General features: G+C 37.4%; 1 protein-coding gene across 1 annotated transcript in view; it reads left to right on the plus strand.

Annotated features, from left to right (window-relative positions):
• The window catches only part of RSPO2 (R-spondin 2), a 157,662-nt gene extending 145,096 nt beyond the window's left edge, over nt 1-12,566 (plus strand). The window contains exon 5 of the mRNA XM_025922741.2: nt 10,751-12,566. Coding sequence (XP_025778526.1) covers nt 10,751-10,863 — 113 coding nt within the window. The 3' untranslated portion in view covers nt 10,864-12,566. The remainder of the gene's footprint in view (nt 1-10,750) is intronic.
• The last annotated feature ends 348 nt before the right edge of the window (nt 12,567-12,914 follow it).

The raw sequence follows: 12,914 nt of genomic DNA on the forward strand, positions 1-12,914 counted from the left end.
CCCTTTTCCTGGCTGTGTGCCTTCCTCCTGACACAGGGGTAGCTTGATTTCTGTTGCTTTCTTGGGGCATCATCACAAATGGAACCAAGGGAGGGGAGTCCCAGCACAAAGAAGTTTGCTTCATTTCACAATTTGGAAGCTATTTCTCAGCTCAGTTGGGAAGGAGGTTGTCATTTACTTTGAAGTGCTCTTACATCCTCTTCCAAAGTTCTTTCTCCTGCCCACGTCCTTTTCCTCAGAGTTTTATGCTCTCGACTTGTGTATACTCTTAACTTGGTGCTGAATCACGTCTTGAAGCTTAAAAACAATTCTGGATTTTCTGTCCTGAAGGTTTCAGTCAGGAGTCAGTGGATGGCTAGGGAACCTATATTTAAAAAAACCTCCCTGGAGGATTCTATGTCTGGCCCATGAACTGGCTTTTGGAACCACAGGTCTAAACTTCCAATTCTCAGCTGGAAGAGAAACATCCTGTGTTTTCTTCCCTTGGGCTTTACCATGGGCACGCTGTTGATACTGAGCTGGAAATGCTAAATGTGTTGCTTGACCTCAGGAAACTGAGGCTTTGAATGCCTTAACCCCAGGGAAGAATTAAAATGAGAAGTATACATTGCAGGGCCAGGCCCATGGGGAAACTAATGTGGCCCAAGGGAACCCTGATATACTGGGGGACTGGTTGGGAAGATTGATGCTTTTTTTCATCCTAGTATTTACTTATTAATTTGTTTGTTCAGCAGCCATTTAAATGATTATGAGATCAAAGACATTTTGCTGGGCACAAGGGATGCAAATAGTATAGTGGAAAGAATACAGGTTTTAGAATCAGCCAGATGTTGGTTTGAATCCTTGCCAAGCTATGTGATTTTGAGCTATTAACTTCTCTAAACTTATTTCCTCATTGGCAAAATGGAAATAATGCCTACCTTGCAGGCTGTCATAAGGATTATAAATAATACACATGAGGCATCTCATATAAGTTAGCATTCATGTGGCAGGTATAGTGTCTGGAACTGTACACACATTTTCTTTGCCCCTCATAGGCGGTACTATTGATATCAATTTAGAAATGAGTAAGCCTTTGAAACAGTAACTGCTCCAAGATCACTAGCTTCTGAGAGGAAGAGCTTTGCTTTGAATCCAGGGCTGTCTGACCCCCAATCTGATGTCCTAACCATGTATCCTAGATGCCTGCTCAGTCTAGTGTCATGTACTCCCCCCACTCCAGACTAGACCTAGGTGTGACCCATCCATGGGCTAGCCAGGCATCGATGACTCTGTGGCAAGGCGTATTGATTCCCTCTCTGGGGACTATGCAATCAAGACTAGAGACTGAGGTTGTTACAAAGCTTAAAGGTCATGGGGTTTACTCAGGGCTAGGTTGCCTTCATAGACCATGTGTAAACTGATGCTGAGGGCAGAAGCCAGGTGGAGTCCAGGAAAAGCAAGAGAGTTCATTTTATGATAGATGATAAAGACCAGGTGCGTTAGGTTCTTTACCACATTCAGTGTGTAGATCTAGCCCATATATCTTTGCTCTAATTCCTCTTATTAGTTGAGATAAGTTTGACTATCGGCAACATGATTTTTAGAAAGACCAGGAGTCTAACCAGGACTCTAGTGGCATTAAAATGTAGCTATGCGTAGTTATTCACATAGTAGCCATGGTATACAGGCAAACAAAATTGCAACAGAAAGTGATAAATTTTTTAACAAGAGAGGTCTAAAGTGCTGAAGGGCACAGAGGAGGGAATGCACTTATGATCCTTCATGGAACATGTGTCTCCTTATGTTCTCCTGTGCTGTCTGTTTTCATGTAAGGCTCACTCCTTAGGTGGAGCAGTAGGCTTGGACTGATAGCCCGTTCTTGGACTTAGCTAATATGTAGCAATTACTGATTCATTTTACTTGTAAGTATGTCTTCAAGTTCCAAAGAAATTGTTTGGAATCCAAATTAAATAAATGCTTGCCATATGATGATAGTCCTAAATATAATAGCTTGGACTCCTTTTTTTTTTCTTTAATGGTTATTGATTGAAGACCAAGAAGAGGGTATTAAATCCTCTTATTCTAATGGAATTATCTTAAAAGGTATCTTCTGGTATAGCATGAAGTCAGCTATGGAGGAACTTGAAACTCTTCTCTTGGTATCCCATTGGTCCTAATCAAATAAAATCAGTTATATCATTTTCTCTGCAAAACTGGATGTTTTTATGACTTAAGGGTACCAAATGAGCCTTATATTTTTCTGCAAATTTTTAGTGAATTTAGGGTGTATAGCTGTACAACATTCTAGCAGAATGGTTTGAATACTGATTTTTTTTTCACAATATGCAGTTAACTAAGAAGATGTGTAAAGCGCTTACAGTGCATGGTCCATATTAGGAATGACCACCATCTCATTTGCCCTACCCAGGAAACGTATAGATTGCACCTTGCTAAAAGAATAAGCATTGAATCAATGCAGTATACATTTACAGAAAGTCTTAGGTTACAGATGCTATTTATGCAATTCATAAGGGGTTTTCAGTTATGAAGAGGGTCAGAGAAATATTAGTTGTCTTCTAAGACTTTTCTCTTGGAAAAAAAAAAATCTAAACTATGTCCTTAGCCAGTAATCTTTAAAGCTGTTAAAGAATATGAAACCTGCTTCCCAGTCTAGCGCAGCTGCTAAGAAGCTATAGGAGCTTGGTTAGGATGCTCTAGTTTTTCTGTGCCTCATTTGCTTCATATCTTAACACTTGGCAGAGTTGGACTAGAGCAGGGGGTGGAACATATCTGCTATACTCTGTCTCTCTACCTTCCCAATTTGGCCAAATGATCAGCATCCTGGGAGGCCAACTTGATGACAGCCCTTTGTCCTCAATCGGCACCTGACAATCAGCTCTTATACTTTTCTTAAATCTGTGTGCACCCCCTGGACCAGAAGATAATGAAGATAATTTTTAGTTTTACAACTCTATTCTTATAAATAAGAGATCCAAGAAAAGGACATGTTCTTTACAGATATTTTATATTAACTGCCCCATAAGAAAATGGCAACCTGGATGTGTGAATAATGCTTTTTCCCTAAATCACCATTTGAAAAGCAAATTCATTTGACTTTTCTTCTCTCATTAGCTCCCTTGACCCTCAAACATCTTTTTAAAGGATTACAGTTACACTTTTCCTTGTGCTGCACTTGGACCTTGCTATGTATCCTTTAGTCCACTATAGAGCTTTAAAGGAAAAAAAAAAAAAAAAGCCTCCAACTGGGGTTAAAAGAAAGTGTTTAAGAAGTTAGAGCTCCAAAGCTCCCTGGCCTGCACACTTTTTACACCAGAGATACTAGTAAAAGTGAATTGTTGCCCCCTTGTGGTATTTTTTCACACAAGTGAAATTGTAGAGTATAATTTTAATCTCTGCCACCTTGAAACTGTCTTTGCGATGAACTTAGTTATTATGAAAAAAAATTAGGTATTTTTGAAACCACCTCTCGTTTATTTATTCTCATGTGTCTTAAACTTTATAGGATCTTGTCTTTGATATTTTTTGAAATACCAGATATCTAAGAGCTTAAGTCAAATGGATGACCAAAATTATATGGAAGAAACCCAAATATCATTCAAATTACTTTTCTGTAGTCCTTGGCACTTCAAATGAGTTTGTAGGGTCTTGGGAATATATTATCGCCCCTTTTATAAGTCATGTTATATACCTGAAGATATTCTTCAGAGCTATAAAATAGGGAAAATTTGAAATACCATGTCCGGGAATGCTTAGTTGTGATATAGTTAATTCATAAGGGTTCAGGTGATCTTTAGGATTAGATTTTCTTCCATTTTCATTATATGGAATATGAAACAAGATTTTAAAACCAAATGGGGCTTCCTTTCAACAAAATAGACTTCATGCCCAATAAAATGCTTCATAGGAAGAGTGTAGAGGTCTTATGGACAAAGAAAACCATTTCATACTATTCCTTTTTACAATAAAAATGTGGCAAACTCTTAAAAATAGAACAGTAAAACAGTCATAATTGGCTTATTGATTTTTTAAATAAATCATAAATGTATATAGGAATTCTAAATGATTTTCATGTTTGATTAGAGAAGTCCATTCTGTCAACCATTTTCTCTTTTGGATGATTGTCCCTCTCCACTAATAACCTTGAAAGTGAACAACTAGTTGCAAGCTATCTGAAGATGATGGGTAGGTTTTTGAAGCACCTGCTCTTTTATAAAGATGAAATGACTAAGTGACGACTTGGCAGATTTCCACATTATGTCTTGAAACTGAAGATGCCCAGTGAAATCTCCTTAGTATGTAACTTATTTTTCAACACTGCAAAACTTGTTGGTTTGTTTCTGGATTATTTTGCTCTCAAAGAAAATTTGATCACAGTCAGGAAATAGTCATTGAAGGATTTGCCAGTCCTTTCCAAAGACATTTGTCTGTGCAATATTTTTAGTGTAAGAGAGATTATTTCTTAAAAAGCAGATAAATGTCACTAAAAACATGAATTAAAGAATTGTGTACTATGAATAAGGAGACAGAGTGGATTCGTTTGCTTTACTTATTCAAGGTCTTGCCTTGGAGTCTCAGCTAATGTAAAAATAACCATTAATATGTTATTGAGAAGTATTATAGACAGTGCAAGATTTTGATCTCAGGCTATGTAGGACATGCCGTGGTAGATCCCAGTAATGCTCATCATATTTGTCTACTTGAACGCCTTTCTAGATTAAAGCAGCTTTGTGAACTAATGTCCATCCTTAATGCCAGAAGTGTTTAGGTAGTCCAGTAATTGTTAAGCTTTTATATCTTATATCCAATTAGGATTGACCATTCCACTAAAAAGTCTGCTTACCACCAGAGGAGGAATGTTTTGTATTATATCCTTTTCCTTATAATCTATTTATGATAAATTTTAGGGACATTCAGCTTCCCTTGGGAGCAAATTTAATTGCTGTCGCTGTAAGGTACAAAATACTTCATAGTTGAAAACACATTTCGGTAATCATAAAGAGAGGTCATGAAAAATTGGGTAGTAGGAAATTTCCATAACTTAGGAAATTTTTTTTCAGAATTTTATAGTAAATATCTTTATGCATAAATCTCTGTCCAAGTTTAGGTTATTTTCCTAGGACAGATTCCTAAATTTGGATAAAAAGTTATGAATATTTTAATGCTTTTGTATGCATTGCCAGATGGCTTTTAGAAAGACTGTATCAATTTTATATTCTCATAATGCATCCTGATGCCTGTCTCTCTACATTCTCACGTGAATCTTGGCAGTAGCAACTCATTTGGCATTTTTAATTGTGAAATTTGGTTACTATATTAGCTGTTTTTATTTCCCTTATGGATTATATTTAAGTCTTTTGTATATTTTTATATGAGCTTTTAAAATATTTAGGAGCCAAACTGGCATTTTCCCAGAGAATCATCAATCACCCTTAAATAAATAAATCTCTGTTGCTACTCACTCTTGGGCAAACTCAAGTTGCCCATGTGAGAAAAAGAAATTGCTCAATTGTTATTCATTGTCTACAACTCAGTCCTTGTGAAGATGTGGAAGCAACTTTCTCTGTTCTAACTTGCATGTGTCTTCTGAAGTACAACAAAATCCCCCAGTGTGGTGCTTACCTGACCTTTTTGTCCCTCTTGAGCTGCTTTGAAGAATGACAAGATCTCTGAGATGATCCCCAAGTCCCCCTGGTGAATTTCATAAATACAATGAAGCCCAGGTTTCAAGTTAGCATCACAATTGTCATTAAAATTTAATAGGAATTCGTCCTGGTTTCAGATGATCACTTTTGTCACAATTATGGATCTAAGAGTAGAAATACATTTGTCATAATTGTTACTTACTTTCCTGTGTGTGTGTGTAGAGATAAAAGGGGAGATTTTTGTTATTTTTTTCATAGTCAAAGCTACTGAATTTTTTCTTCACTTTTCTTTCATTGCATTACAATTAGAAAGTCTTCCTCAAAACACTTAATCACCTTTATAGAAATCCTAGGCAACCTTTGTAGCCTTCCTGGGGATGTACAAGAACCATTGCTCCAATTAGGAAAAACTATTGCCTAAACCTAGTGAAGGAAAAACCTTTTGAAGACCTTCCTCAACTTTGGGGTTTATGAAGGAATGAAATTCATGTCTGCCAGGCAGTGGAGTCAGTATTTTCACAGCTTCATGCAATTTGTGAGTCTGCCTGATATCTTGGTTGAAAAGAATCTACCCTATTTCTGATTCTAATAGCAGTAATCTACAGCTGGACGTTAGGAGTATTTCCATAAGGGGCTGTTCACCTTTCTCTGTAGAAGAGTCGATAGGTTATCCTGTTGGACCATTTCCACATGTGTGCAAGTCAATGTAATTATGTTGGTTAGAGCGTGGTTTTGATGGTATTGTTCTAACTTCATTTTGATGATGATCTTGTGATATTTTAGACAACTCTCTGATGAAAGAGGATCATGGCATCTTCATTCTGTAAATGTAAAAACTGGGAGTCACAAGTGTGAGGCTATCTCAGTTACAGACCATACTTACCTACCAGCTCTTCTTCGTTCTGCCTTTCTGTATTAAACCCCATTGCTTTCCTTAACAACTAAAATATCTAGCCAGTCTTCTGCATCTAGCCAGCCAGACAGGGCTGAAGAGATTCAATGGATAGTGATTTATCAAGGCCACTGTATTTTTATTTATTTTTTATTTTTTTATTCTCTAGTTAGCATACCATGTAATCTTGGCTTCAGGAGTAGAACTCAGTGATTCATTTCTTATATATGACAACTGGTGCTCATCCTGAAAAGTTCCCTCCTTAATTTCCATCACCCATTTAACCCACCTCCATAAACCCTCAGGTCTATGTATTTAAAAGTCTCTTATGGTTTGCCTCTCTGTTTTTATCTTATTTTTCCTTCTCTTCCCCTATGTTCATCTGTTAAGTTTCTCAAGTTCTACATATGAGTGAAATCATATGATATCTTTCTCTAACTTATTTCACTTAGCATAATACCCTCCAGTTCCATCCATGTTGTTGCAAATGGCAAGATTTCATTATTTTTCATTGCCAAGTAGTATTCCATTGTGTGTGTGTATACACACACACACCACCCCACATCTTCTTAATCCATTCATCAGTTGATGGACATTTGGGCTCTTTCTATACTTTGGCTATTGTTGATAGAGCTGCTATAAATATGAGGGTTCATGTGCCTCTTCAGATCAGCACTTTTCTATCCTTTGGATAAATTCCTAGTAGTGTAATTTGATGGGTCATAGGTAGTTGTATTTTTATTTATTTATTTAAAAAAATTTTTTTTTTCAACGTTTATTTATTTTTGGGACAGAGAGAGACAGAGCATGAACGGGGGAGGGGCAGAGAGAGAGAGGGAGACACAGAATCGGAAACAGGCTCCAGGCTCCGGGCCATCAGCCCAGAGCCTGACACAGGGCTCGAACTCACGGACTGTGAGATCGTGACCTGGCTGAAGTCGGACGCTTTACCAACTGCGCCACCCAGGCGCCCCGGTAGTTGTATTTTTAATTTTTTGAGGAACCTTCACACTGATTTCTGGAGTGGCTGCACCAGTTTTGCATTCCCACCAACAGTGCAAGAGGTTCCCCTTTCTCCACAGCCTCACCTGAGTTGTTAATTTTAGCCATTCTGAGAGGTGTGAAGTGGTCTCTCATGTGGTTTTGATTTGTATTTACCTGATAAGCGATTTTGAGTATCTTCATGTGTCTGTTTAAGGCCACTGTATTCTTAAAGCACTCAGGACAAAGATATGCAGAATTTGTCATTAGAGCTGGACATACCTAGAGGTTGACAATCTCCTCATAAAACTCCAGCCTTTCTGTGCTGATCTTGGGCAGTGTATTTTCCAGGTGGTTGTTCATGAACTAAAAGTCAAATGCATGAGTTGAATTTGGGTGACTGGCATCATACTTGCCTTTAGATGCTTCCTGTACAGGGTGAACGTGCTTAAGCATGTAAACTCATTTGAAAGTGTACAAGGCATTCTCCAAGTCTAAAAAGGAGGAAATATAAATTAGCATGCTTGTATGTCCAATATAACTTATTTTCAAATATATAGATAAAAACAGGGATATATATTTTCAGTTAGCTTTAGTCTTATCAGTTAGAGTTCAGAAGAAAATATGTACAAGACCTTTTTTATACCTTAGGTTAGGTTATATTTTAATATTTTTTTTATTCGAGTTCGACTTTAAGTCAAAACAGCCTACTTTGGACCACAAAATATTTTCAGTTAATTTAGGCCTATCCGTGGTCAAATCTTGGCTAACCATCTTAATTCTTTGGTATTTGCGATATATCCTACATGAGAAATGGGGCTGACCAAAAAGAAAACCAAGCAATGAACCAAAAGTACAGAGGTGTCATTCAAAAGAGACTTTTGAGGAAAATTTTTAGGGTTGTAACTAGGTCTCCCAAGTTATTTGGAACTTGGTTATTTGGAACCAGTACTATATAACTTATCGCCAATGGAATAATTGTGCAGTTTGAAAACTTATATAAGTTTTCAGAAGCATTGCTGAAATTTTGGCCACGCTATGAACTATTTTATGCAAATAGTGAGTTAACTTTCCTATCACACAATGTTTATATCAGCCAGCAAACCCAAAGACCATTCAATATTGACAATTACATCAGAATGATTTATTAGGTAAGTGGCATGAAATTGACCCTCTCTTAAAATAAGAATTTCCAGTCATTCAGTATAGATCTTCTGTTAGTGAAAGCAGTACACATTTTTCATATGAAAAATTAAAATGGTGAATGTGAAAAGATTTAACAAATACTCAATATATTTTTATCTTAACACATTTAAAAATCTAGTAAAATTATTTTTCCATGTACTCAATTTCAATTTGCCTTTAAAAGAAACTCTAGGCTTTAAATAAATCAAATATGAGCTCATTTTTACAATGTAGTCAGCAATGATTTTAACTAAGGTTTTTGTTTAGAAAAAAATAATTGATGCTTCTTTTTAAATATATAATTTTATGTTAAGTATTTAATCTCTCTGACCTCATTAGGTGTGTCTCATCATTAGATATAATGTTACTAAAGTAGTTGTAACTTTACAGCTTCTTTGATTAATGATGGTTTGGACTAAGGTTTCACTGGGTAGGATTAACTATGTTTAAAGATGGCAAGCTGCCATTATAACATTAATGCCAGAATTTAATAAGAACCAGAAAATAACTTCAAGGACTTTAATAATTTAATGTGAGGGCATGATCATATTCTGATTATTTTACTGTAGTGTCCTATTAAAAATAAGTTATTCTTTATGTTGTGATAAAGTTTTACTCCACACACACCGAATATCAACTATGTGCCAATCATGTGACTGTTTTCCATGCTCAAATAAGATAATATATGAGAAACATCTCCCTTATTTAGAAATCTCCTAGCCTTCTGTAATCTAGTGTTACTGATTTCCTAAGGCATGGGTCTATCTCCCTAACTTCTGGCCTGTTTCTTTCACATTTCTTACATTAGCTGCCACCTCCATTGTCTAGACTGAACAGCTGACCAGATATGGCCCTGTAATGAAGGGTGGGAAGGTTGGAAAGCATGCATTGGAAGTGAATGTCCTATTTGTGGTACGGATTACTACACAGGAAGAGAAAAGTTTTGCAGGACTATACTGTTAAAACACTAGTCTGTTGAGGGAAAAATCTTTCTGTACTGAGGGTATATTGTAATGACTTCATTTCTGCAAAATACAGGTGCCCTTGATGCTCTTTACTGTTTTAAAACCTCCATGATTCCTATGTGTTTAGAACCAAAGAGGGAAATGGACCTAACACAAATAAATGCCTGCTATTCTTTGCTCTCACATTCTTAAGTATACATGCTTGCAAAGAAAAGCTGAGACCTTGTAAAAACTATAAACCATGACTACAAGATGTAAGAAGTAAAATACAGCAGAGGCAAAGGGAGACCAGATGCAAAAACTCCTGATGCAGACAAACCTCACCCCTTTAGCTCACAGTCTGGGCTTCCTGGTTGTGAAGGCAAAGAGGAGAAATAGGATTATGTGGTGGGTGATCTTCTGGTTGTAAGACACATGTCATCAGTTTTTCAGACACGAGCATTTTTCTTGTTCGCCGTAATAAGAATAACTTATTCCAGGGGATTTGTAGAAGAAGCCATAGCCACATAAGGAGTGATGTCCCCATGAATTTTTATAGAAAAGAAGAAAGTATTTCACCTATGTCATTTCATACACCAGCCTTTGGAGAACAGGGAGGGAATAATGTTAAAAGCAAGACATTTTTTTCTCCCAGGGGGGCAGGGAAAAGGGAGTTTGAAACTTCTGGTATATTTACTGTAGATAGATGCTTATTTTCTTTCGCCCCACTGACCTGTGGAGCAGTAGAAAGATGTAAAGATGTCTAGTAAAGGGTAGCATTGTTAGCAGTCGGAGGGGATAAATGGAATTTTTGTGGCAGGATGATATTTGCAAGACTGATCAGGCCGCTGGGAGGTTTTTAAATATGCCAGTTCCCTATAACAGGAAGATCAGTCTCTGTTTTAGACAGCATATCCAATTTAGTAAATTATTATTATTCCGTCAAAATTAATGTGAACAATTTTCTCTTTGAGGCTGCTTTTTCCATAGGTGATGTTTTCCAGATGGGCTTTGTGTAAAGCTCTTAATGTTTTGTGTTTTCTTTCCTAGAGAAAGAGCCTTTTCTGACATGTCTTCATTTCTTTCTCTTTCCCTCATTGTAGGAAAGAGAGCCCCAAAGGCAAAGGAGAAGAACAAGAAAAAGAAGAGGAAGCTGATAGAAAGAGCCCAGGAGCAACACAGTGTCTTCCTAGCTACAGACAGAGCTCATCAGTAAAATAGGAGACATGTAGGTTAGATTTTGGGGGATTTTTGTTTTTGCAAAAGTGCACAAAGCTACTCTCCCCGCCTGGACACTGGTGTGTGGCGTTTATGCTGCCTTGACCAGTATTTGTTCCCGGTAATGTTGTGAAAGGAGGAGCCACGAGCGTGGTCTCTGTTATTTATGCTTCAATTTGCATTTGGAGACTGTGAAGGCAGGAGCTCACGGCCTGAATCGGTGGAAGAGGGAGTGGGTGTCCAGCATGTGCCTCGGCTCCACATGCACGGAGGGAACGTGGCACCATGGAGAGGCAATGGCCGTGAGGCCCCAGACCACCACTGGAGAACAGACTTGTGCATATTTATGGGAAAGAAGACACTCCACAGGCAAAGTGCTATTTCACCTGTGACCTTGATTTCTCACGTTGTGTATTTGCAAGGATAAATGTGGATATCTGCTTTTAGCTGGGGGTATGCTCCAGGGATTCCTGCTCAGTATCACATCAGCTCCAACATGTACATAATCTGTGGGGCCATCGATAAACCTCTTACTGTATATTTATGCCTTCTTTCCTGTAACAAGTCATACCTGATTAATATTATGTCACTTTGTTTCTAGATGTTCCTAACCATCGTCCAGTAAATGACTTCTAGTTGTGCGAATTGACGGATGTTTTGTTGTCCCTTGAAATGTAACTTTTCTTGGAGGGCTTATTTCTCATTGTAAGAATAGGATAAGCTAGTTTGTACATAGGCTCAAATGACCAGTGTCAAAGAATCTGAATATCAGTAGAACTTCCCCACTCCAGCTCTCCTCCTACAGATAAAGCAGCATGTGTCAGGCAGAAACTAAAACTACCTTTACGTCTAAGAGGTGATGACTTTATGAAACACAATTGAAAACGCAAGGAATTACATGCAGTCCCTTCTAGTACTCATCATGCAGTTTCAGAGGCTAGAGATAATTTCGAACTTTTGCTTCAGGCTTCAATATATATATATATATATTTATCTAAAACCATCCCTGACTTACCAGGACAGGGTACCTACCAATATTCTTGGGTCACTGTAGAAATTACCATCGTGAGACCATGCATAGAATTTGAGAAGAAAACAGTATGAATTCCTGTAACTGCTGCTCAGATCTTAACAGGTCTCCTTTGAGCCAGATCCGTATCCTCTCCAAGACAGAAGAACACGATGGAGACTTCCCTGGGGACTTTTGGAGCAGTTGTTTCAAAAACATCATCATATACTTGAGGAAATCAGCTCTCAGAGAGCTTTGAATTGGCTTCTTCTATAAAAGCATCATTATCTTCCGGGCTAATTCAGATGAAAATTAAAACAAAAAAAATGGTACAGATGTTTAAGGAAAAAAAAAGCAAGGTAAAGCATTTTTTCTCACCTTGCATTGGCAAAACTACCTCTTCAGCATTTTTGTTTTGAGTCAAAAGCATCTTACCAGTGAGTATCAATGTCCTATACATCATTATGAGAATATTGTTGCTATGAGATAATAAGCCATATATGAATGTTGTACACAACTTTAGGGTTTGCATTTAATCCTAAAGTGCTCACCTTGTTTCATGTCTATTTACACTATATTCCTATTTACTAAGTGGGGAAGGGGCTCCTTTATATAGTGCTTCATCGTTAATAAGTCAATATCTGTTCTGTTTCTGAGATGTTCTTTTCATGCATTAAAAATCTTCAAAATTATTGTTTGTGGAAGTTTTCTTTAGAGGTACATTTAGAGCAAAAAGAAATACTTTAACAACTCTACCCCTAAATAATGATCCTTACAAAAACACAAATGTTACCAAAAGGAACTAAATAGTTTAGCTATACATTACACTAGAGTGGAATGGAGTGGTTAGGCAGTGTGGCTCTAAAATCTCTACTCCTGAGTTCTAATCTAGACTCTGAGAGTAGCCTGGGGCAAATTATCTCTCCAGGTCTCTGTTCCTCATCTGTGAAATAGAGGTAACAGTAGTATCTACCTGTAGGCCTATGTTTTGAGGATTAAATTAGGTAAGATGTGTAAAGTATGGTCAGCACAGGGTATAT

The sequence above is a fragment of the Puma concolor genome, chromosome F2 (assembly GCF_028749965.1).
Source record: "Puma concolor isolate L17-30 chromosome F2, mPumCon1.1.hap2, whole genome shotgun sequence".
NCBI classification, from domain to species: Eukaryota; Metazoa; Chordata; class Mammalia; order Carnivora; family Felidae; genus Puma; species Puma concolor.